General features: G+C 50.5%; 1 protein-coding gene and 1 long non-coding RNA gene across 5 annotated transcripts in view; one reads left to right on the top strand and one right to left on the bottom strand.

The window, feature by feature from the left end:
• The window catches only part of MLLT1 (MLLT1 super elongation complex subunit), a 67248-nt gene that overhangs the window by 14169 nt on the left and 26173 nt on the right, over nt 1–26906 (bottom strand). Inside the window, exons 4-5 of one of the 2 annotated variants that reach the window (XM_015095867.3) lie at nt 4677–4820; nt 1598–1723 (exon numbers count right to left, since the gene is read on the bottom strand). In XM_015095867.3, the coding sequence (XP_014951353.1) occupies nt 1598–1723; nt 4677–4820 (270 nt within the window). The remainder of the gene's footprint in view (nt 1–1597; nt 1724–4676; nt 4821–26906) is intronic. The other variant, XM_015095868.3, reaches the window with a different exon arrangement.
• Nucleotides 4818–11797, top strand: LOC121819610 (uncharacterized). Of its 3 annotated transcripts, XR_009600647.1 has the most exons (4): nt 4818–5945; nt 6115–8215; nt 9149–9266; nt 9753–11797. It is a non-coding gene; the product is annotated as an uncharacterized LOC121819610 (long non-coding RNA). The 3 variants fall into 3 exon arrangements; XR_006059874.2 differs by having other exon boundaries at nt 9149–11797; XR_006059875.2 differs by having other exon boundaries at nt 6115–9020; nt 9149–11797.

The raw sequence follows: 26906 nt of genomic DNA, 5'->3' as shown, positions 1-26906 counted from the left end.
GGGCTACAAGGGCCCACGCCATGCCTCCCCACCCCAGCCTTTTGGCCAGTCAGCCCACAGGTCCGGACAGCAGACAGCCTGTCTGAGGGAAGTGTCAGGGCCTCCTTAGCTGCAGGAAGAGGATGATGACTCTGAGGGTAGGACTGAGGGTGTCTGTTGGGGAGCTATATGCAGCAACCTTCGCAGGGACCCCCTGAGCTGCAGCACCTGGGGCTGCAGGAAGACGCTGGACCGGGAGGGGTGCAGACACAGACCCCAGCCTGCAGGCCCCCCGAGCACGGCAGGTGCGACTACCGGTATAAGGGCCCCAGGGGTCTCAAAGACCTCAGCAAGAGATGCTGCCAGCAGCCCCTGCTTGGTAGGCCACTGTGGTGTCCTCAGTACCCAGAGGGCACTTCCTCGGGGACTTGCAAGTGACATGCCAGAAAGAGATGGCGATTCCTGCACTTCTCACTCTGTGCGGATCTCTGGACAACTGCGGGTGACTGAAACAGAAGCTGCCAAGATCATGAGTAAGAATTTTTTTTCCATATAAGTCCCACGAGGTTCAGGGGAGGACCACAGATGCCAGTATGGGGAAGACCCCAGACCCACACTCCATACTTGGAGATTCTGGCCTGACGTCTTCAGGGGGCTTAAGTCAGACAGATCTGAAGATTCAGAGACCTAGTGGCCTTGTGGAAAGTGCCAAGAAGACCTCGCCCAGCTGACAGGCCCTCCTCCAAGGCTGCTGATGAGCATCAGGCTGTAAGCTGGCCTGAGAGCTCGACCTGTCCCGCCTCGGGTGACCCAGGCCCCCGACACCCAAGCGTGAGTGGAGCAAGAAACCTGCCAAGATGAGAAGCGGATAAACTTTTGGGGTGGGTGGTAGTGAATGATCGGCAGCTGCCCTAAGAGCCAGGCAGAGTTCAGGCTTGAGAACACAGCTGTGCTAGGCGGCTGTGGGACAAGACGCACACTTGGGAACTTCTGCGTCCACTGCAATACCTGCCCGAGGGCTCAAGGCCATGCTGTTAGTTCAGAGAGGGAGGTGCTAGGAGGACACAGCACCCCCTGCCTGACTGGCTGAAAGAAGACGATGAAACATTTCTTTGGGGGGCAAATAGCGTGCTTGCCCACGTGGTTCCACCTGGCCCTTCCCCCAAGTAAGCTCTTTGCAGAGAGCTGCTGCCAAAGCAGAAAGCGGAGCCTAGAACAGCCGAGGGAGGGGCGCCCAGCCCCACGGACAGGGTGTCCGAGCTGCACTAGGGAGCAGCAATGGACGCACTTGGTCCACGGCCCCCAGCACACAAGCCTCACAGGGTCTGTCCCAGTGGTCCTAGGCCCTCTGACTCAGTGGCAGGAAGAATAGGGCAGGCTCTTTGGCCTCAAGAGGAACAGAGAGAAGCCTGCGATCACTTGGCTGTCCATGAGGTCAAGAGGGCCAGCCTCCTGACCAAGGGGCAGAGCAGCCAGGCGGGCAGAGATGAGCTCCGAGAGGAGGCCAAGGAAGCGAGTCCGGGGATGGAAGGTCCAGCTCTGACACGGGGTGCCCTGAGCCGGGACTCGCCGCCGGGCCCCAGCACACCCCCAGGACTGGGCCTGCCGCCTCACTAACCTTGGAGCCGTGGGACGGTTTGGTCTTCTTGGGGTCAGAGAAGGCAGAGAGTGGAATTGTGGGTAACATGGGGTAGTCGGGGCTGGGCCTGGACACCGTTTCTGCTCCTTCAGGAATTACCATCACCTAGTGATAAAGAAGAGACAGATGTTATCAATGGGCAAGGAGGCAGACTGGAAATCCCATCGGCAAGAGGAAGCCTGCTGTGGGAGCTTCCCTCTGGGAAGGGCCGGGTGCTGAGCACTGGAGCCAAGCGGGCTGGGCGGAGAGCGAAGAAGCCGGGTCCCAGGAAGGCTGAGTGTGGCAGGCCTGAGGGCCGGCTGGAAGACGCGGAGCGTGCAAAGGAGCACGAGGAGGAATCGAAGCCAAGCTGCCCCACACAAGGCAGGGAAGACAAACCAGAAGCACGGCCGGGACAGGTGGAAAGCCAGCCAGACACCCAGAGCAGGCAGCATGGTGGAGGCAGCACCCAGGTCCTGGGTGCCAACTCCCTCTCCAGTCTCAGGCGGGTGAGCTGGACAGACAGGGGGCGCACGGCCGGGCTGGAGGAGGGAGGGCCGGAGTGCTGCCAGGAGGGGCTCCAGCCAGGTTCCTGTGGCCCCAGCCGAAGTGGGAGAAGGCTGCGGGCAAGTTCTCAAAATACTGACAAGAGCGAGCTGATACTACCAGCAGCCAGCACTCAGAGGGAGCCTTCCAGACAGTGATGAGCCAGAACAGAAGAATAAAGTGCACAAGATGATGAAAAAGAAAGCATTCAGCTTGGTAGAACAGGCACCATGAACAACTCTGAGAACCCGGGGTTCCCCAACGAACCCCAGCTTTCATCTGAGGAGGCTGAGGTCACACCCAGCCACAGCCGTAGGGACGCCGGGTTGAAAGGAGGGCGGTGGGGCCCGAGGTGGCGCTGCTCGTCGGAGCCTGTCTGACCACCGCACTCTGAAGCAGGCTCCCAGAACATGTTGGCCCCACCAGGCGCCCAGGGATCATGCCCTCAGGGGCCCACACACACGAAGGCCACTTGGACATGACTGAGTGGGCAGCCCAGGAGGATGGCAGGGCCATGGGGGCCCTCAGTTTGTCCGCTCACAGCCCTTCTCCTCCTTTCGTTACAACATCTCCTATCCCTTCAGAGGAAGGTCCTAGGCTGACCCGGTCCCAGGACACGCGTGACTGCCTCCCGTTTCCTTGCCTTGCAGTGAAAACCTGGGAGCACGTGGCTCCCAAGGAACCCATCTCACCGCCTCCCGCTGAAGGAGCCTCTACTTCTGTGCAGCTCAACTGCTGACAGGGCCAAGGATGAGACACACCGCTGGAGGCCAGGCGACCACCTGGCCCGGCAGGAAGTGGCTCAGGTCACTGACAGGCCGACTGAGCGTCAGGCGAGGAGCGACAGGGCTCACGGGACCCCGGGGAAGGGGCTGCACAGGGAGCAGTCCTCGTGGCTCACAGACAACTCACTCCTCCAATTCTTCCAGCGCCGATGTGGACATCCACACAGGCAGCCTCCAGGGCTACCTGCCACCAGAGGGGAAAGGTGGCCCACCTGGGACCCGGTGCCCCAACACAGAGAACAGGGACTGGGACTCAGGACTCGGGAGCCACAGTCCCCTGGAGGTCTCGGGTAGCTCCTAAGAACAGACAGCAGTGCTCTGCCATTAGCCTGGAGCCTGAAGCCCACAGCCCCAAAGGGCGAGAAATTCCTGGGCAGCCGGCTAGCTCTCCGGGCAGCACCCCCAGGGCGAGGACAGCACTGGGCGGTGCAGCGCGGCAGCCCTCCCTGCTGGCACCTCCTCCCCCGCCTCCCGCCCTCTGGTTTTATGTGTTTGGATGCTGCTCACTGAGCCTTCATCTCCTCAGAGCAAACACCCCCCCATGGGCAGCCAGGGGCTCAGTGCTGCATCCTGGGCCCTGAAAGACCCATGGACACTCTGTGCGGCTGCTTCCCAGAGAGCGGTGACCACGCAACCTTGGGGGGAGCACCCAGGAGCCGCTGGGGAAATACTCTGAAAGCATCTGGCAGCGACGCCAAAGTAGAGAGGCAGAGCTGGGGGAGGACTGCTGCGCCTGCCAGCTTCAGAGCCGACATCTGTGTAAGGCAACCCCCCATCCCTGCTCCGTGACTGGACTCCGTCAGCCGCCACGTGCAAGATTAGGGTCACACACTCATCTTTTATTAAGGACACAGCAGACCTTAATCACACATCCTGGAATGAAAAAGTGATTCTTTCATATTGTTTAAAAAGTTTATAAAAAGACCCAACTGAATTAAGTGAACGGGAAAGAAGGACTGTTCCCAAGAGCCAAAGAAAGCCAAGCTAAAGGCACACACTGGGGAGGTGGGCCTGTCCTCACCACACACACACACATACACACACACACACACACACACACAGGCTGTCACACCCCCAGCCCAACTCCTCCATCCCAGGCACAGCATGTCTGGTGTGCTCAGCCCACATCCCCCGCCTGGCACAGTCCAGCCCCCAACCCCCACAAGTGGGCACCCCACGCTGCTCTCCAAGAGCCCTGACACGTGCTCCAGCCCCACCAGCATACCGGGACTGCTTGCACACAACTCCCTACAGAGAACTCCCCCTGCCACCACACTGGGATCGCTGGCACACAACTCCCTACAGAGACCTAAGTTCTGAGAGCCGACACTCTGACCAGGCCTGAGTCACAAGGACAAACCCCCAGAAGCCTGCATCAGCAGGGAACCCCCTAGATGACGCAGCCTCTGAGTGGCCTTGCCAATCCGGTTAAAAACTGGCTCCAGCTCCACGCCAGGCTGGGAGGCTGGCCTCACACCCACTCCTGCCTCCACCCACCTCTGTGGAGGAAGATGCTAATTACCCACAGAAACAAAAAGCTTCGGGATAACTAAAGACTAGTCAGTCATTTACAACAGACAACGCCCTGGTACAGGCTAGGGATGCCTGGATCCTCTCCAAAGCTGCCGGGTGCCGCCTGTACCACCTGCCCCTCAGGGTCTCGGGTGCCCGACTACACGGTGGGAAACCCCAGGTGCCCCCAGCACTATCAGGGGCCATGCCAGGACCACAGGGAGTGGCGCACTCACCCCGCCGGCCATCAGGAGCTTGTACCGGAACTCCACGGTGGGGTTGTTGAAGGTGAGCTTCTCGCAGCGCAGGTGGTTGACTGGCGGGTTGCCCTCCAGGTTCAGGAATAGATCGTAGGTGAAGCAAACCTTCCTCGGCTCCTCCTTGAACAGAGAAAACAAGGAAGTCCGTTTGGTGGGCCAGGAGGTGGGGACAGCCTGGGGCAGGTGGACACGCTCCCTGCCTTCTCTCCCCTCAGACCCTTGTCCGCTCGTCTGTATGTGTCTGCCCATCAACCTGCTTACCCAAAATAAATTAACAGACTGTTTGCAGAAGACCCAGCAAAGCAGGCTCCATGACAGAAGTAAAGATCTGGGTGATGGTCTCAGCTGGTTAGTGAAGCAGTCGATCCTGCCGACAGTGGCCACAGCCCCACACACACCGCCCTCAACCCTCACAGTGCTTGGCCCACAGACGGGGAAGGCGCTCCGAGACGCACAGGCAGTAAGCAGTGATGCCCAGCCTGGCCAGGATCCTATAGCCTCACCCACAACCCCCTTTCCTGGAAGGGAAATTTCTCCAAAGACATAAAAGTGCCCAACAAGCACATGGGAGGCCACTTTACACCATTAGCCACCAGGGAAATACAAATCAAAACCACAGAATTCTGCTTCACCCCTACTAGGATGGCAATCATTTTAAAAAAGGAAAATAGGGACTTCCCTGGCAGTCCAGTGGTTGAGACTCTGTGCTTCCAATGCAGGGGATGCAGGTCTGATCCCTGAGTGGGGAACTAAGATCCCACAGGCCACACCAAGATTTAAAAAATAATAATACATTTTTTTAATTAAGAAAAAAAAGGAAAATAACAAGTGTTGGCAAGGAAGTGGAGAAGCCAGCATCCTAGGGCACCGCCAGCAGGAATGTAACACAGTGGTTCTTTTGGAAAAGTGGACGAGAGTCCCTCAAAATGTTAAATAGAGAGTAACTACATGACCCACCGGTCTCCTCTGGATGTTTACCCCACAGAAATGAAAACACACATTCACATAAAACCTCGTAAGGTGATGTCCGCGGCAGCATCACTTGCTATTGTCACGATGTGGACACAACCCCAGGGTCCACCAGCAGGTGGCTGGATGGACATACTGGGGTCCAGCCGCACAGTGGGACAGCATCTGACCACAGAAAGGAACCAAGCACTGACACATGTCGAGACAACACCGTGCTCCGGGGGGAAGGCCACGCCGGATACGGTTCCACATGCATGAAGCGTCCAGAACAGACAGGTAAGCCCAGAGACCAGAGTGGCAGCGGGGTGGGGGATGTGGAAGCTGCCAGCCACTAGGAAAGAGGTTTCTTTCTGGTATGATGAAACTGCTCTAGAACTAGAAAACTGTTATGGCCACATAACACGGTGAATATACTCAAAACTACCAACTTTGTGTGCTTTAAAAGGTGAATTTTCTGGCATGTGAATCACACCCTGAATGTTTAAAGTACTGTCTGCGGGAGGGAAGCAAGCAGGAGTCTGAGGAATCAGTGGAGGCTTCTTAGCAGTTGAGAGGAGGTGAGCAAGGAGGGCAGGTGAGCAAGGAGGGCAGGTGGGTGAGGGTTGAGAGAGGAGGGCAGGGCAGCCAAGCCACCACACCAGCATCCCTGGGCCCGCCTCCTTTCACCCCTTCCTGCCGCCACAGCACACCAGGACTCCAGCCACCCTGCCATCCCTGGGCTGGCAGCGCGAGCTGAGCCTGCTGACCAGGTGATGCTGGGGTGGGGAGAGGCATGGCTGGCTATGTGGGGGCAGGCTTCTCAGCAAAGGGGGCTAGAATGAGGCCCCACAATTGCACGTGGATGACTCTGCCCCCCCGTCCAGGCCACAAGGGTAGAAGGTGCACCTGCCACATGACAGAGCTGCGGGCCCTGCCCTCTGGGAGCGGCCAGTCTGGTGAGGAGACCAGCAAACAGGCCCTCTCAAGCCAACACCAGGGGACTGAGGTGATCCCGACCCGGCCTCTCCCTTGGCAGCCCTTCTCCCCTGACCTGGCCAGCTCCCCTGCAGGAAGAGTGGGTTCCTACCCCAACCACCTACACTAGACTTAGAAATCAGCCCCCTGCCCAAAGTGGACAGGTGACCTAATCTGGGATGATGAGATACGGGAGGTCCACCGAAGACGGCTTCCCCCGAGGCGAGAAATGACACGGTGAAGAGAATGTCTCAGCGTGTCTCGACATCCCTCCTCTTCCTGAACACCTGAGATGGCACACCTGAAGGCCAGCACCAGCCAAGGGATGGGCATGGAGGGAAGTGAGAGCGTCGCAGACAGGCGCCCCGGCCCCACGGAGCCGCTTGCCCCTTCCTGGGTGAGGCTGCACTCCTGAGCCTTGACTTCCTCCCCAGCAACATGGGGAGGATGAGCTACAGCCACAGCGCTCACCCAGAAACGGAACCGCGGTCTTCCCAGGAAAAGGCTTGCTGAGGGCACATGGAGACACGGGACCTGTAGCCACAGGATCCCCCGGGTGACGTAAGGCTTCCAGGGGTGCTCCCCATCTCCACCCACTGCCAAACCTGGCTTCTGAGGCTCAGCCCAGGCCTTCCCCTTGCCTCTGCCCTCTTTGGTGACCCCTACCACACACACACACGGAGTTGCAGCCTGGTGGTACAGCTACAAGGCTAGTCCAGCTGCTCCCACACACACTCTGCCCCCTCAGTTGGCCCGTCCTCATCCTGTCGCCCCCTCCCACTCAGCAGCTTCTACTGCAGCACCCCCCCCCACTCCATCCAGCCCTGGCCATCTCCAACCCCCTCCTTTAACACCCGCCAAGGGCTGCCCTCCAACAGCCTCCAAACACTATCCTCGATCGTAGTGTTCATCACAGTCTGCAGGACGCACATCTTGTCTTCTGTCCCCAAGGGGCAGCACTGAGCAAGCACTGGTGTCTGCTGGACATGCCCACATGCTCATCAGTCCTGCAGAAATGTGTCGGGGGCCTGCCATGTGCGCACAGCACCAGCGGGGCTGAGGAGGGTCTCCTCACTCCTCCCCCAGGACATGGGCACTACTCTGTAACATGACCCTGTGCAGCATCCCCCCCAGCTGGGAGCTCTTACTGTCCCCATTTCACAGGTGAAGACGCTGAACCAGGGCCAGAGGGCGTGCCTGGTACCCCAGGGTTGGTCGGCAGGGTGCCAGCATGCACTCCAGGCAGGCAGTGTTCTCTGAAACCCCTGGCTCCCAGAGCAGTTCCCACACCCACACAAACCCAGCAGGGCGACGACACACTGGCCCAAGCAGCACCCAGCGGTAGTTCCCCGGGATGCCCGAAGGTGAGTTGTGAGGATTAGAGCTAGGGGTGGCGTCTGGGCTGGGCAGAGGCCTCCCCCAGCACCCAGCGTGTGCCCTGCAGTGGACACGGGCCCCAATGCACCCTGATAACCAGAGCTCCCTAGGGACAGGACCTGGGGCCGGAGAAGCTTAGGAATTTCCAAGTGGATGGTGGACCACTTTCAGCCCAGTCACCAGGAAACCAGTCTCCTGAGAAGGCGGAGAGACAGGTAAGACCATGGCGCCTGGGAGCCGGCAGCATGTGAGGTGAGGAGAGGCCAAGCTCAAGTTGCACTGGGAGGCAATCCCAGGAGTAACTCCCTTAGTCATCCCCCTGGGAACCCCAGGGCCGGCCCCAAGTGTTCTCAGGCCAGGCCCTGCACTCCCTTAGGTCAGTATCTCTCTCTGGCCTTAGCAAACTAAGACGTGAAGGCACTGGCCTGACTGGGGCCACTGCCCAAAGCCAGGAGCACGCGCACCTGTCCACAGCACTGTCCAGGCAAACAGCCCCCAGCCCTGGGCCAGCTGACCGGAGCTCTGGAGCGGCCCCTGTCTACCACCTCGGACCCCCAGGGCCCACTCCAAGGCCGCCTCCCTGCAGCTGGCAGGGCTGACCTGGAGGACACCCCACCACCCCTCTGCCCACCACTGCCCTAGGTCGTACAGAAGACTCGTGCAGTGCAGCCTCACCAGCCGAGGAGGACACTTGGTTCCTAAGAACCCCGAGGCTATTTCCTCTGCCCATGCTGGCCCCAGGGGCCTATTTGACATTCTCATAAGAGGCCCCAGGGTTCCCACATTCACTGAGCTTAAAGGAAAACCAGGTAAACCCAAATTTGATCAGGGTCCAGCCTACTTACTGGGCTGTAGTCAGAAATATCCCTACGGGTCTACAGCTTTTGAAAACACTTCACAAAGGAGAGAAAGGGAGAGAGAGATGGAGAAAAAGAAGATTTAAAGAAGCATTAGACAGCAATCAACAGCAATGAACTGGCTTTATCTGAATCCTGATTTGAACAAATTACTTCAAAACATGTATGTGAGATGATTCGGACAACTTTGACATTATTGAGTATTTGACATTAAAGATTTATTGATTTACTGATTTCCAGATTTGATGATATCTGTTAGGGTTTTCTGGTTAAGAGTCTTATCTTTTCCAGACACAGACTGCAATCAGAACCTGACTGAGATTCCACACCCCGGTGTGGAGATGAACCCCGCGCCCCCTGCATGTGAGCCCTGCTGCCGCTGGGGGCGGTAACCACACGCCGACTGCAGGTGAGCCCTGCTGCCGCTGGGGGCGGTGCTGTGCGGTCTGCTCCGCTCCCCTCACTGCTTCAGTACGTGTTTGTTAGTTCTCTATATTTAAACGTTTACCTGTCCACGGCTTGTCCCATCCCAAGCTTCCTTGCAGCTCTGCATCTGAGAATCTACCATCTAACCACTACCTGTGTGAGCCGACTCCATACTGCTACAGGGCACAAGGGCGAAGGCAGGCCCAGGGCCACCCTTCATGCCCCACACCTCCCTCAGCCCAGGGTCTTCTGTGGCAGGTGCATGCCTAACGCTCGGCCTTGTTGCTGGCACTCCTGCCAGCCCTCCCCCACCCCAGAATCCTCTGTGGTCACAGGTGCACATTCAACACTCAGCCCTGTCGTCGGCACTCTGCCAGCCCTCGCCAGGAATGGGCAGTTGGTGGGAGGCTTTACATGGCACCTTCTTTCATCCTCCAAAAGCTCTGAGAGTTCGTTGCTTTTTTCACAGCCCCTCAGGAGAGGAAACTGAGGGTTGGTGGCATTTGATCATTTGCCAAGGTCACGTGGAACCAATGAAGGTGGGCAGACACCACGTGGGCATACCGCAGCCTTGGGTGTGTGCAGAGCCCCCTCTTCTGTGCTCCTCTGGGTCGGCCCACGGGTCTCCAAGCCCAGGCTGACCAGGATGGAGGCTTCCAGGCAGCAGGAGAGAACTGCTGATCACTGAGGAAAGAGAGGGAGGAAAGCAGTCCTTGAAATCCCACTGCCAGGTAGGCAAGTGTTTGGGGAGGTCCACGAAGGCAGCTTACAGGATGATGGCGGCCCGGGGCGGGGAGGCCAGGTCCATGACAGCTGCTGTGAGCAAAGGGCTGGCCGCGCCGGTGCACCAGAACCAGCAGGGCCGAGAGCACCAACACAGGAGGGTCCACAGCCTCCAAGGTTGAAACTGCCTCTCCCTCCTCCCTGCACCCCCACACTCACACTCACACCAAAGCTGTTTCTGGAAGGTTGGTTACAGTAGTTGATTCAAGCAAGCAGGCTGGAGAGAAGACTTCAAACCCTTGCAACCCACATCTATTACCTTTGTGGTCATAATAAGAGGAAAACTTTTCAAGTGTTAAGGAAAGCAATGCACTGTAGGCTCCAAACCATGGACTTTGGGGTCTGAGGCTGCTCAGATGTCGAAACAGCTCTGCGGCTGCCTTGCTGTGTGACACTGGACCTGCCTATCCACCTCTCTGAGCCTCAGTGAGAGGAGGGAAAAAGCTCCCAGGGTTCTAGGTGCCCAAGGGCAGGTGGGAAGAGAGGCTGTGACGCTGGCCAGCACCGTGGTGTGGTGTGGTGTGGTATGGCAGCCATCGGACTGCCCAGGAGACCAGGAGGTCACCCGACAAGTGAACGCGGGGACCACCAGGGCTGGGCGCAGGGGACACGGTCACCTGCTGGAAACAAGTGCCCTCGTGCTGGAAGTTAGCTTCGGTTATCGGGAGTCCTAACAATCTAACACCAATAGGAGTGGGAGAGGAGCCAGCAACATGAGCACACATGTAAAATGGTAACCTGATGAAGAAACCTGGACAAAAACAGATCAAAAAGAGGAAAGGATGAAGCATGGGGTAAGCCCAAGGGCGCTTGGAGCTCAAGGGGACCCAGTCAGGTGTCCTTGGTCTCCTCCCCACCCCCATCTAAGACGCCTCCACCCTCGGTGGTGTTACTACAGAGACCCAAGAGTCAGATATGCAAAGATGTGAACAACCTCTCAACCTGGAACTGAGCCAGTCTGACCCCAGGAGAGCACCCGGGCTGATATGGACAAACCCCTCACCACTGCCTGCACTTTGGGGGGTGACCAGGCAGATGATTCAGTGACACCTCTTCTCTGGCTCATTCGTTCTTTGGAGGCATTTCTCTCCCGGCTCCACACCTGCCCTCAAGGAAACACAGATGCTTCTGGGGTCCCAAACAGAGGGTGCTACAGGGAAAAACTGAGCACACAGCTGGCTGGCAGCCCCCTGACGTTCCTTGGCCTCCTCACACAACATGCCCTCTGTACTAGCTCCTCGGTGATCCACCAGCTAGACCAGGCCTCCTGGATCAACCAGCAAGGTCCTCAATGCAGAGCATAGGCTGCCCACCTCCTGAGCCCTACATGGCCACAGAGAGCCAGGGAGTCAAGGGGCTGTGTGAGGCAGGCGGTCTCCCCACCAGCCCCTGGGGTCGAGGGCCTAATCACTCAAGACTCACTCTCATCTGCCATCTCAGTTCAAACTGAAGGCAGGTGGGGAATGCCAGACCAGTCACCACCAGCAGCCTGGACACCCAGAGCCACATCCCCTCTGGGGGATGTGAAGGAGGACCTAGGGGCTCAGTACTGCCCACAACAGGCACTGGTCCCCCAGCACAAACCAGCAGGAATGTGAAAAACATGCCTCTGAGGGCTTCCAGCTCAGAAGCTGGCCTTGCTGTTTCATCTTACTTAAAAAACAGAAACAAAAACAAAAACCTCTTTCTGAAGAAAACCACGCAAGCTGCCTAATAAAATGTACCAAGACACTCTTTTCTGTGACTTCAGTTAACGGCACTGGAGAGAAGTCATGGAAAGTTAGTGATGGTTAGGGCTCAGTGTCCAAGAATAGCCTGTTGTGGGGGCGGGCTGCAGGGCAGGGAGGATGTCTAATATTAGCAGAAAACAACTGGAATAAATGTCTTCGTGTTTTAAGTCTCTGAAAATCGGGCTATCTCCTGAAGTCAGCACGCACTTTAAACAATGTCTTCCTGTGGCCTATGTTTTGGCTGCGCTGGGCCCTTACTGCTTTGTGTGGGCCCTTCTCAAGCCGCAGTGCCCGGGGGCGGCTCTCCAGTTGCGGCGCGTGGGCCCCCTTGCTGCGGAGCACGGGCTCTAGGTGTGTGGGCCTCAGCAGTTCTGGTGCACGGGCTTCGTTGCTCTGAGGCATGTGGGCATCTGGTTCCCTGACCCGGGATCGAGCCCATGCCCCCTGCACCGGGAGATGGCCTCCTAACCACTGGACTGCGGGGAAGCCCCTAGCACGCACTCTCGATGCGCTTCTCTTCCTCCCCACCAAGTATGCTGTTGAGTTGACAGTGCATCTCAGTGAAGGGAGGCCGAGACCAGAGGAAATGGGGTCGAAGTCAGCTTTGGGGAAGATTTCGCAGCCCAAACTAGCCTGGCTAAGGGTTCAACACCCACATGTGCCAAGGTCAGCGTTCATTCCCTGACAGACATCACAGGACACAGGCAGGGGCCACGGGGCATAGGCAGGGGCCACCGGCCAATGTGAGATGCAGGAAATGACAGAGCAGGCATCTCTGAACTTAACCCCTTGTCCCCACCCTATCATTGACTCTCTTCTCCACCCCCTGGTTTCACCAATCACTCAGGACTAAGGGACAACCAGCTTTAATTTGAAAAAGAAAAAAAATAAGATCAGCTCCCCAACACCTGCTCACACCCGAGACCAAGCCCCCAGGCGCCCCTCTCACGTGACCCCCAGACACTGACTCTGCTTCCCCAGGACACAGACAGGTACTTCCAGTCTGGCAGCCGCTGAGTTCCTCCCAGGAGGCGCCTCCCAGGAGGAGCCGGGTCTGCCCTGTCACGTGACTGTGCTACCGCAGGACAACCTGGGACAGGAACATGAGAGGCACCTGGGCAAGGCCACAAGATCTCACATCCAGAGAGGGAGATGGACCCAGAGGTCACAGGGATTAATGCCTCGCTGAGGGTCTAGAGCACACCCACCTACCACACACAGACCTCAGTGGCCATTTTTCAAGATTCATTTATTTTAAGCTGTGCTGGGGCTCCGATGCTGCTCATGGGCTTTTCTCTTGTGGTGCAAGGGCTTCGCAACACAGTGGCTTAACATGTTGCAGCTCTCAGGCTCTACAGCGCAGGCGCGGTAGCTGTGATGCACCGCCTTAGTTGCTCCGCGGCGTGCAGTATCTTCCCAGACCAGAGACCAAACCCCTGTCCCCTCAATAGCAGGCGGACTCTTTACCACTGGACCGCCAGGGAAGCCCCCTTGAAAGGCCTCTTACACGGCAAGTGTGATGACTTCAACACAGCCTGGGTGATGTCTCCGAAGCTCCCCAACATGTTCACCCCTCCCTTCTGAAACTGTGTCCCCCACCTTCACTAGGAAGGGCGTCTTCCCATCGGCTCTGCCCCACTGACTCCACCACCCACAAGGCTCTCAGCGAGCCTGGCTTCCTAAGGGGAACTTTCCCGCATCCCCCCTTCTCAGCAGGTTCCTGTGAAGAGTAGACCTCGCTGCCCTCAGCCCTGCTCATCCAGCGCCTCTTGCCCTGTCGGTCCAGGAGCCCACCACAGTGGGTCTGGATCCACTTTGGTCCTTTCTGTGTCCCAGACTTGTAAATATCTGCTGCATGGGTAAATCAAAGAAAATAAATCAGGGGGCAAAAAGAGAAGAGAAGCAATTTCCCCTCCTCCCAGTAAATAAACTTTTCTAAAACCTCCCAACTGCCAAGAATAAGTGACCACAGCGTCCCCTGCCTCTCTGAACAGATGTTTCAGAGCAGGCTGCCAGTGGGTGGGCTGCAAAGACAAGCTCGTGGGTTTTTAGATGCCCTGTGCCAGACCCAGAGCATGACCATAAAAGAGAAAACAACGAGAAACTGGACTATTAAAACATAAAGCTTTTGTTGGGCAAGATATACTGTTCAGAGAATGAAAAGACAAACCACAGACTTGAAGAAAATACGTATAAATCACATATCGGATGAAGAATTTGTATCCAGAGTACTGTATATAAAGAACTACTCAAACTCAACAATAAGGAAAAAAACTAACCCAATTTTTTAAAGAAGGCAAAAATTCTGAACAGCCCACTTCATTTGTCCAAAGAAAATATATGAGTTTAGAATAAATACATGAAAAGATGCTCACAGTCATCAGCCATCAGGGAAATGCAAATCAGAACCTAATGAGGCACCAATTATTATACTTCATGTCCACCAGGATGACGACAATCAGAGATATGGAAGGTGTGGGCCAGGATGTGGAGAAACTGGAAACTTGGACGTGGCTCGTGGCAATGTAAAGTGGTTCGGTCCCCATGGAACACGATCTGGCAGCTACTCAAGTTATGGGCTTCCCTAGTGGAGCAGACAATAAAGAATCCACCTGCCATGCAGGATACCTGGGTTGAGAGAAGGGAATTCCTGTCCTGTCCCATGGACAGAGGAGCCTGGAGGGCTACAGTCCGTGGGGTCGCAAAGAGTCAGACATGACTGAGCGACTTACACACACACACACAGAGTTAAAGACACACACACATACACATACACAGAGTTAAACATACACAGAGTTAAACACACACACACACACACACACACATACACACAGAGTTAAAAACAGGATTAACCGAAAGACCCAGCAATCCCGTCGCAAAGAATCACACACGACTGAGCGACTTACACACACACACACACATGAGTTAAACACACACACACACACACACAGTTAAAAACAGGAGTAACCGAAAGAACCAGAAATCCCAGCAATTCCGTCGCAAAGAGTCAGACATGACTGAGCGACTTACACACACACACACACACACACACACAGAGTTAAACACACACATACACACACACAGTTAAAAACAGGATTAACTGAAAGAACCAGCAATCTCAGCAATTCTGTTGCAAAGAGTCAGATATGACTGAGCGACTTACACACACACACACACAGAGTTAAAAACAGGATTAACCAAAAGAACCAGCAATCCCATTCTTAGGTACATGCCCAAGAAAAATGAAAGCATACGTGCACAGGAAAACTTGCATACAAAATAGCCATCAGGTGGTGACAACCTGAATGCCCATCAACTGACAAATGGCTACACAATATATGGTCCACTCTGAGTGGACTAAATTCAGCTGTAAGAAGGAACGAAGCGCCGACACGTGCCACAGCGTGGATGAACCTTGAAAACATTACAGTGAGTAAAAGAAGCCAGTCACAAAAGGCCGTAAAGTGTAGGATTCCATTGATATGGAATGTCCAGAAGAGGCAAATCCAGAGACAGAGAGTGGATCGTGGCTGCCAGGGGCTGGGGGAGGAGTGAAAGGCGAGTGACTGCTCATGAGGATGGGGTTTCTCTTGGGAGAGATGGAAATGTTCTGGAACTAGTGGTGATGGCTATGCAGTTCCGACTATGCTAAAAACCAGTGAGGGGCTGCTCTGACAGTCCAGTGGTTAAGACTCTGCACTTCCACTGCAGGGGGAATGGGTCTGATCCCTTGCCAGAGAACTAAGATCTCAAGTGTCACACAGCATGACCAGAAACAAACAAAAACATCAGAAAAAAAAAAAGAAATGTACACATTAAATGGAAGAATTACACTGCACATAAATCAGACCTCAATAAAGCTATTAATGGCTTCTCTGGTGGCTCAGCTGGTAAAGAATCCTCCTGCAATGCAGGAGACCCAGGTTCAATCCCTGGGTTGAGAAGATCCCCTGGAGAAGGGAAGGGCTACCCACTCCAGTATTCTGGCCTGGAGAATCCCATGGAGTGAATAGATAGGCTCACAAAGACTCGGACACAATTAAGCGACTTTCACTTTACTTTTAAAAAAAGCCATAAGGGGAGAGACTACTACACGCTCATTGGAAAGGCAAAGAGACAACTGACGTTACCAAGGGCTGAGCAGCAAGACCGCTCCTCCACTGCTGGTGAGGGTGCCGAGTGGCAACCACAAAGCTGAACACACCTGTGCTGTGTCAGCCCGCAACTGCCCTCCTGGGAATTTCCCAAAGGTGGCTCAAAATTTATGTCCACACAAAAACCTGTCTGCAAATGTTTAGGGCAACTTTGCTCTTAATCATCAAGACCTGGAAACAACCCACGTGTCCCTGAACCAGCAAATGGATAAACAAATGCAGTATTATCCACACAATAAAGAGGAATGGACTATTCATTCATGTGACGCCATGGATGGATCTTAAGTGCATCTCGTTAAGTGAAAGAAACCAGACACAAAGGGCTACATATTGCATGTCTCTATTTATGTGACATTCTGGAAAAGGCAAAACGCAAGGATGGAAAACAGATGAGTGGTTTTGAGGGACCGAGGGTGGGGGGAGGAGCTGACTTCAAAGGGACAACAGGAGGGGGTCTGGGGAGGGGGGTCGGTTCTGTGCGGTGATGTCGTGGCGGATACATGACTACCATGTCAAAACCCAGAATGAACTTCACTGAAGACAAACTCAAATGATAATAATCATAACCAGATGGGTGGGGGAAGGGAGCCCAAGACGGACACAGACGATGACTAATGAACCTAAGTGCACACACGTGTGTGACACAACCACACCAACAGCACTGGAGGGAAAAGAGACGGCACAGAGAGCCCTCAACGGATACTGCGGGTGGAGGACAGAACGGCACGCAGACCCCCACTCTTAACTCCTCACAGGAACCTACTTCCAGACTCTCAAACAGCTTTCTAGACATACTAAGGTTAAGCAAGCAAGCAACGACACTGCATGGAGGGAGAGCCAGGCGTCTCCCTTCAGAGAAACAAGTTAAAATAAGTGACAGGGCGGGGTGAGGGGGATGCTAGAGTGAACTCGGGGTGCTGGACTGGAGTGGAGGCATTGGCGTGAACTGACGTTGATTGCGCAGAGAGAGAGATGAGCATAGGTGGGGCAGCTAGTGCAGACATACACTTCCCAGATCTGCCAGCTGAGGGACCTAAAAGCGCTGATGCCCCAGAAGCAATGAACACATTCTGCTCCCACATCTTCGTTTTGAGATACCTCCTCCAATAATAGGGACCAAGTCCTAGTGCTTAGTCGCTCAGTCACGTCCACCTCTTTACAACCCCATGGAATGCAGCCTGCCAGGCTCCTCTGTTCATGAGATTTCCCAGACAAGAATACTGGAGTGGGTTTCCCTGATGGCTCCATGGGTTAAGAATGGGCCTGCAATGTAGGAAACAAAGGAGATGCAGATTCAATCACTGGGTTGGGAAGATGCCCTGGAGGAGGAAAAGGGACCAAGGCTCCTTGGAGAAAGGGCTGATTCTAGGGCTGGGGCAGGGAAAAACCAAGATGAGCCAGGAGCATCTTTGTGGTGCCAGAAAGTGAGGAAGCACCCCCAAGACATGGGAAGGTGATGAAAAGGCACAGGCAGGGGTCAGCTGGAGGGAGCTTCCACCTGCAGGGGGGCAAGAGTCTGAACCACAAACCGAGTAATAACAGACCCGGATTATAACCCATCCCCCACACCCCACAAGCACTCAGGAATCCATACTGACATAAATAAATGGCTGAATAAATCAATGCACATACAAGGCCCAACTACCTTACATAATAATTCCAGTTGATACATGCAAAAGGAATGAGTGAGATGGGAATCACCATGGAACCCCATTAACGGAGGCTAAAGCTAGTGAACGGGACTTGAATAAGAAACAACGGAGGTTTCCCTGGTGGCTCAGTTGTAGAGTCTGCCTGCCAGTGTAGGAGACATAGTTCCATCCCTGGTCTGGGAAGACCCCACACACTGCAGGGGAACTAAGCTCATGCACCACAACTATTAAGGCCTGCGCTCTGGAGCCTGGGACCTGCAACCACGGAGTCCACGTGCCGCAACTACTGGAATCCACACGCCCTACAGCCTGTGCTCCACAACAGGAGAAGCCACCGCAATGAGAAGCTCACGCACCACAACCAGAGAGTAGGCTCAACTCGCCGCAACTAGAGAAAAAGCCTGGGCAGCAACAAAACCCAGCACAACCAAAAATAAAGAAATAATTTTTTTTTTAAAGAAGCAGTAACCTGCATAGTTTTAAATGCAGGAAGGACCAACGTTAATTTTCTTTGTTCTGACCCTGTGCGGTGGTCTTGTCAGATGTTAACACAAGGGGGAGCTGGGTGTGGGTACACAGGAGCTCTCTGTATGATCTCTGCAACCCTTCTGTGTTCCTAAAGTTTCTAACATTATTTCAGAATTAAAAGTTGAAAACAACAGTCATGACTGTGAGCCCGTCCATCCTGGTTGGGTTCTCAAAGATCTTTACGTATACTTGGAGCAACCTGAATCTGCAAATCTACCTCTTACTCTGACTGTGAATTTTATGGAACCAAAAGACTTACAAAGTCTTTCCGATAAAATCTATTATCCAAACTGAGATGTGGAGTAAGTATAATACCAAACTTCAAAGACATAGTATTTTTAAAAGGGAGGTAAAGTAGCTTGCTGATTTTAAAACACTGATTACACATGCTGAACTGGTAATATTTTGGATATATGATATAGGGCTAAATCAGTTACAGTGTTAAAATTAATGTCACTGATTCTCCACCTTTCTTAACATGCCTACTAAAAAGCTTCTACCACACACATGGCTTACATGTTTCACCAGACAGCCGGGACACAAGAAGAATTCACTTGTTGGAACAAGAAGGGCTTCAAGGACCTCAGGCCACTTCAGGGACAAGGAACAGATAATTGGAGGAGCACTCCAGCAAGACTGTTCCTTTCACTGGTCTTCGGAAACTTTACTTGTCCTGGACACGCTGCCTCGTCCAGGCATGTTCTCCCAGGCCACAAGCAACACCCCCGATCACTTTTCAAAGGAACAACTCAGCCACAGCCACGAGCTGTGGGTCGTAGGCTACCAGCTACAAGCCCCTGGACTGTAGCCCACCAGCTACGACTTTTCTGGGTCAACATGTGACCGGAGGGCAACCGTCTGGAACCCCCTGGATGAGCTCAAGCTCCCAACACAAAGAAGTTCACAGCACACATTCATCCTGTCATAGCGAGTTCTGTCAGCATTTAGAAACGGGCACCTGCAACTTCTCTGGTGGTGCAGCAGCTAAGACCACACTCCCAATGCAGGGGACCTGGGTTCCATCCCTAGTCAGGGAACTAGGTCCCACATGCCGCAACTCAGAAAGAACTCACACACTGCAACGGAAAGATCCTGTATGCTACAATGAAGACTCATGATCTTTGTGCTGCAGCTAAGAGCCAGCACAGCGAAACAAATAAAGAAATTAAAAATAAATAAAAAATAAAAACAGCACCTATCCAGGATTCACAAAGAACTCTTACATCTCAACAACAAAAATAAAATGGGCAAAGGACGTGAATAGACACACCTTCAAAGAAGACATACAAATGATCGACAGGCACATGAAAAGACGCTTTGCATCATTAGTCACCAGGGAAATGCAAATCAAAACCACAATGACACGCCACGCGATACACACAAGGACGGAGGCAATTCTAGAAGTTATTAACAGGGAATTCCCCGGTCCAGCGGTTCAGAGAACGTCACTGCAAGGGACATGGGTTCTATCCCTGGTCAGGGAACGAATCAAAGTTATTAAATAAAAACAGATATAAGGGTTGGTGAGGATGTAGATAAACTGGAATCCTCAAACACTGCTGGCAGGAATGTAAAATGGTTCAGCCATTGTGGAGAACACTTTGGTAGTGTTTCAAAAAGTTAAATACAGAACACCATGACCCAGCAACTCCACTCCCAGGTATAAACCTAAATAAACTGAACACTGGTTTTCAAACAAGTACCTGTACACGTGTTCACAGCAATGCAATATCAGAGCAGCAGGTGATTCTCAACAGCCAGCTTGATTCAGAAATAGCCCAAACATCCTCCAACAGACTAAAGGAGACAAACTGTGGTACAGCCACAATTACTCAGCCATGTATGTACATGTGCTCACTCTCTGTGTCCAACTCTCTGTGACCCCCTGGACTGTATTCCACCAGGCTCCTCTCCATGGGATTTCCCAGGCAAGAATACTAGAGTGGGTAGCCATTTCCTCCTTCAGGGAAACTTTATGACCCAGGGATGGAACCCACATCTCCTACATTGGCAGGCAGATTCTTTACCACTGAGCCACCAGGGAAACCCATTCAGCCATGAAATGAATGAAATTTTGATGCAGGACAATGTGGGTGAACTCACAGTTATACAGCCAGACATGGAAGGTCACATGGAGAAAACTGCTTAGTGGATATGGGTGAAGTCTTGGAACTAGACGCAGATGGCCGCTGCTCAACACTGTGAATGCCACTGACTTGCGCACTTAAACACGGTTAATTTTATGTTATGTGAATTTCACCTCAATTAAAAAAAAAAAAAAAGGTGTGTGGGAGTGGGTGAACTGACACACAGGCTGTACCACCAGGTTTCTTTGACAGACAACAGCTGCCCCTCCAGAATCAATCTGGCTCATTCTTTTAGTCACCCGCTCAACAAATATTTATCAAGTACAAGTGTTGTCTCTTTGCCAAAGGCTGGTAGACACACTGAACAAAACTGGCAGGGCCACGCCCCAGAGAACTGATCTTCCAGTAGTGGAGTCAGGCACTGCACAAGTAGACTTGTGTTCATTCTGGTACTGGGGCAGGGGGAGGGAGAGCACGCCAGGAGAAAAACCAAGGTCAGATCCGAAGGCCAGAGCAGACCCCTGGATTCTCCCACGTCATAACAATGTGACCCTGGGCAGGCTCATCATTCAAGCCTTCCATCTTCCCCCCTATGAAATGGGACCATGGAACCGATCCTTCTATGGGACTATGTGAGGACTGGAGGAGATTTCAGGGAAAATGCCTAACATAGCCATTGGCCTATTATCATCCATACTTTTCCCCAAAGTGTAAAATTATCTGAGGTGCCGCAACATTATAAGTAATACTGCTCAACATTTATAACATCTCAGTAAGTGCAGAAGAACCATATGACAAAATTCAACATCCGTCTGTTATTAAAAAAAAAAAAAATTCAACAAACTAGAAATAGAAGACATAAGTGAAAAGCCCATAGTAAACATCATACTCAACAGCAAAAGACTGAAAACATTCCTGATCTTAGAGGATGCCCTTAAAGGAAGGATGCTCACTTTCACCACTTTTCGACAACACTTAGGAAGTCACAGCAGAGCATCAGGCAAGAGGAACAGAGAAAGGAAGGGAGGAAGGAAAACAGAACGAGAAGGGAGGGAGAGGACGGGGGAGGAAGGAAGGAAGAAAGAAAAATTGGAAACAAAGAAGTAAAACTATCTCTGATCACAGATGATATAATATTATATGTAAAATTCCTAGATTATACACACACCCACAAAACTGTTAGAACCAACAAACAAATCAGCCAAGTTATAACATACAAAATCAACACACAAGAAATCAGCCACAGTTCTATATGCTAACAATAAACACTGTGAAAAGGAAATTAAGAAAACAATTCCACTTAAAATAGCATCAAAAAGAATAAAATACTTAGAGATTAACCAAGGAAGATTTGTACAATGAAAACTATAAAACACTGCTTAAAGAAATTAAAGACAAATGCAAAGATATCCCATGATCATAAATTCAGAAAAATTCATATTGTTAAAATGTCAATACTGCCTAAAGTGATCGAGGGAGTTAATGCAATCCCTAACAAAATCCCACAACTTTTTTTGGTTTTTTTTTGCAGAAATAGAAAACTCTATCCCCCAAATCACATGAAATCTCAAGGGACTTCAGTGAGTCAAAACAATCTTGAAAAATACTGGGAAAACTTACACTTACTGATTTCAAAACTTACTACAGAATGGAGAACCCAGAAATAAGCCCACACATTTACGGTAAATAAATCTACCACAAAGGAGGCAAGAATATACAATGGAGAGAAATCAGTCTCTTCAGTGAAGTGATGCTGGGAGAACTGGACAGCTACATGTCAAAGAATGAAATTAGAACACTCTCTAACACCACATACAAAAATAAATTCAAAATGGATTAAAGACCTAAATGTCAGACCATAAGCCATAAAAGTCCTAGAGGAAAACACAAGCAGAACACTCTTCGACATAAACTACAGCAATGTTTTTTTGATTTGACTCCTAAAACAAAGGAAATAAGGGCAAAATAAACAAATGGAACCTAATTAAACTTAAAAGCTTTGCACAGCAAAGGAAACCATGAACAAAATGGAAAGACAACCTACTGAATGAGAGAAAATATCTGTAAATGATATGTGTAAGGAGTTAATATCCAAAACATATAAACAGCTCTCACAACTCAACATCAGAAAAATAAGTAACTCAACTATAAAATGGACAGAAGACCTGAACAGACATTTTTCCAAAGGGGACCTGCAGATAGCCAATAGGCACAAGCAAAGATGCTCAGCACATCAATCATTAGAGAAATGCAAATTAAAACCACAATGAGGGGCTTTCCTGGTGGTCCAGTGGTTAAGACTCCACCTTCCAATGCAGGGACACAGGTTAGATCTCTGGTTGGGAAACTAAGATCCCACCTGCCATGGAGCACCTAGGCTCACATGTCACAAGTAGAGAAACCCTCACGCTGCAACTAGAGAAGCCTGCATACCAAAACTAGAGAAAGCCTGCGTGCCGCAACAGAGACCCAGCCCAGCCAAAAAAACACAGCCCAGCAATGAGATAGCACCTCACACCTGTCAGGATGGATATCATCCAAAAGAACACAAATAATGAATGCTGGTGACTAGGTGGATAAAAGGGATGCCTTGTACACTGCTGGTGGGACTGTAAATTGGCACAACCACTGTGGAAAAGAGTATGGTGGTTTCTCAAAAAACTAAAAACAGAACTACCATATGACCCAGCAATTCCACTCCTGGATATATATTAAAAAAAAAAAAACTAATTCACAAAGATACATGCACCCCAATGTTCACAGCAGCACTATTTTCAATTGCCAAGATGTGGAAGTAACCATCAACAAATGGATGGGTCAAGAAGACGTGGCATATACAGATGCATACTCAGACACACATACTTACACACACATACACACAGATACACACCAGGGCTGCTACTCAATCATTCAAATGAACGAAACTTTGCCATTTGCAACAGTACAGGTGGACTTGGGGGACATTATGCTAAGCGAAATAAGCCAGAGAGAGACAAACACTGTATGACATCACTCATATGCGGAATCTGAAAAATAAACCTGTGAACACAACAAAAAGGCAACAGACTCAGAGATACAGAGAACAAACTAGTGGCTACCAGTGGGGAGAGTAAAGAGAGGAAGGGCAAGATGGGGATGGGAGTTAAAGAGGTATACACCACTGCTACGAAGAGAGATGACACAGAACAGGGAATACAGCCAACATTTTATAATAGCTGCAAATGCAGTGTAACCTGTAAACCTGTGAATCATTATGCTGCACACTTGTAACTTATATAACACTGTCCTTTAGCTACACTTCAATTAAAATTTTTTTAGAAAAATATTACAAAGCTATGGTAATTGAAACAGTGTAGTGCTGGGCATAAAGACAGATATACAGACCAATGGAATAGATCAGAAAGCCCAGAAATAAACTCTCATATATGTGGTCAAATGATTTTCGACAAGGGCATCAAGACTATTCAATAGGAAAAGGACAAGTCTTCTCAATGAATGGTGCTGGGAAAACTGGATATTCACATTCAAAAGAATGAAGTTCAGTGGGGTGGGATGGAGACTCGAGAGGGAGGGGGTATGGGTATCTTTATGGCTAATTCCCACTGGTATATGGCAGAAATGAACACAACATTGCAATTATCCTCCCATTAAAAAAAAAATGAAGTTCAACCTTTACCTAAAACCATATCCAAAAATTAACTCAAAATGGACCAAATATCTAAATGTAACAGGCAAAGCTATAGAATTCTTAGACGAAAACACAGGGCAAAAGTTTCACAATATTGGATTTGATATGATTTCCTTCCACATGGTTCAAAAGAAATCACTGTGGTTTTTCCAGTAGTCATGTATGTACGTGAAAGTTGGACCATAAAGAAGGCTGAGCACTAAAGAATTGATGCTTTTGAACTGTGGTGTTAGAGAAGACTTTTGAGAGTCCCTTGGACTGCAAAGAGATCCAACCAGTCAATCCTAAAGGAAATCAATCCTGAATATTCACTGGAAGGACTGATGCTGAAGCTGAAGCTCCAATACTTTGGCCACCTGATGGAAGAACTGACTCATCAGAAAAGACCCTGATGCTGGGAAAGACTGAAGGCAGGAGGAGAAGGGGAGGACAGAGGATAAGATGGTTGTATGGCACCATCAACTCAATGGACATGAGTTTGAGCAAGCTCCAGGAGATGGTGAAGGACAGGGAAGCCTTGAGTGCTGCAGTCCATGGGGTCACAAAGAGTAGGACACAACTGAGCGACTGAACAACAACAAATGATACCTTGGATATGACACCAAAGGTACAGGCAAAAACAGGAAAAATAGACGAACTGGACTTCATGAAAATTAAAACCTTTTTATGCAAAGTACACGACCCACAGAGTGAAAAGGTAATCCACAGAATGGAAAAAAATACTTACAAATCATATATACGATAATGGATTACTACCCTAGATATATGGAGAATGCCTAAAAGTCAACAACAACAAAACAAACAAGGACTTCCCTGATGGTCCAGTGGTTAAGACTTCACACTCCCAATGCAGGAGGCACAAGTTCAATCCCTCGTCAGGGAACTAAGATCCCACACGCCATGTGGGGCAATTCAAAAACAGGCAAACAGCTCAAATAGATATTTTTCCAAAGAAGATATACAGATGCCCAATAAGCAGATGGAAAGATGCTCAACATCACCAATCATCAGAGAAAGCAAGTCAGAACCACAATGAGGGAACTGCCTGGCAGTCCAGTGGCTAGGCCTCAGTGCTTTCACTGCAGAGGGTCCAGGTTTGATCCCTGGTCAGGGAACTAAGATCCTACAAGCTGCATGGCATGGTCAGTAACAAAAACCCACAATGAGATACCACCTCACACTCTTTATTAGGGATACTATCAGAAAAAGAGAGAAAGCAACAAGTGTTGACAAGGATGTGGAGAAATTGGAACCCTTGTGTACTGTTGATAAAATGTAAAATGGTGCAGCTGCTATGGAAAACAGCATGGTGGTTCCTCAAAAAATTAAAATAGATTTACTACATAATCCAGCAATTCTACTTCTGGGTGTGTACCCAAAAGAACTGAAAGCCCACAACACAGTAAATCAACTATACTTCAATTAAAAAGCTAAATTAAAACTTTAAAAAAGAATTGAAAGCAGGGTATCAAAGAGATATTTGTATACGTGTGTTCACAACAATGTTATTCTCAGTAGCTAAAACATGGAAGCAACCCAAGTGTCCAAGATAGAGGAGTGGATACGCAAAATGTGCTCCGTCCATACAACGGCATATAGTTCAGGACTAAAAAGGAATGAAACACGGACACACACCACAGAGCGGATGGACCATGAAGTAAGCCAAACACGAAGGACACGTGTTGTTACGATTCCACTTACATGAGGTGCCTATGATAGGCACATTCACAGGCACAGAAAGTAGAACACAGGTAACCAGAGGCTGGGGGTAGAAGTTATTATTTAATTGGCAGTTTTATTCAGGATGATTAGAAAGCTCTGGAAACAGCCATAGTGGCTACAAATCATCATGCTTTTTTTTTTTTGGATGAATTTTTTATTGTGGTAAAATATACATAAACCTGCCGGGGTCCAGCCCCGGTGGATCCAGGGTGATTCGAAGGTGGGGGGACGGAGTCGGCGTCTTTGGAAAAATACATATTTAATCACAGATATAGAGAGATTAGAAATGGATAGTGTAGTAGGAAGATTAGTGGAGAAAAGGAGGCTGAATAACTTGGATTACGTGGAATAGCATCCATGCTCCAGATGGGAATTCAGCCAGAAAAACCGGGAGCAAGAGAGAAGCGACATGGGGAAATCAGTCTTTCCAGAAACTGATCCGATTTCTTTATTTTTGGGTTTGCTTATATACCTTTTGTTACACATAGGGATGAATACAGAGTCATGCGGGGGTCAGCAGTCCTGACCTTTATCAAAATCAGGTGCTTCACATAAACGTATAAAAAAAAAGGTCTTAGGAATATTACATCATCTTCTGGCCATGAGTGAGACCTGCTGACATTTTATGATCCTTTCTTTCTGATAACCAAAAAACTTATTTCTTCCAAGGGTGTTTTTTCTTAAACCAGGCACCACCCTCCAAATAAAGTTGCATTCCTATAGGGTGAGGGTGTAGTGAGTTACAATCAAGAAAGGAACTTATGTAACCCAAGGTTAACATGATTAATCTTAAAGGTTAATACTTATTTCTCCTATATGCTTAAAGGTTAATACTTATTTCTCCTATATGTTTAAAGGTTAATACTTATTTCTCCTATATGTTAGTTATATTCATTATAAGGGTAGGGAACATGGAGATTTAGCAGCAAACATCAGCCCAACAAATGAAAATCCTTTCACCAATGTTCCTCTTAAGATCTATTTAGTCTTAAGATGTGATAAAGCTACATTTTTACATAGCAAGGACACAGTGATATATAACAAAGCACAGTGATCTATTACAAAAGAGAAAATCCATTAACTCAAAAAGTCTAGTATTGCTAACATCAAAAACTACTATATTTCCTTTGCTATATTCCAAATACATTGATTAATATATTCCCAGGTGCCTAAGGATATAGAGGCCTGGCGGCAATTATTGACTCAAACAGAAGAAAAAGTCCTATGCTAATTAAGACTCTCAAAATACTCCAAAACTCTCTATGCTGTTTATGGTTGA

This window comes from Ovis aries, chromosome 5 (genome assembly GCF_016772045.2).
Source record: "Ovis aries strain OAR_USU_Benz2616 breed Rambouillet chromosome 5, ARS-UI_Ramb_v3.0, whole genome shotgun sequence".
NCBI classification, from domain to species: Eukaryota; Metazoa; Chordata; class Mammalia; order Artiodactyla; family Bovidae; genus Ovis; species Ovis aries.
This window is presented reverse-complemented; position numbering and strand designations above follow the sequence as displayed.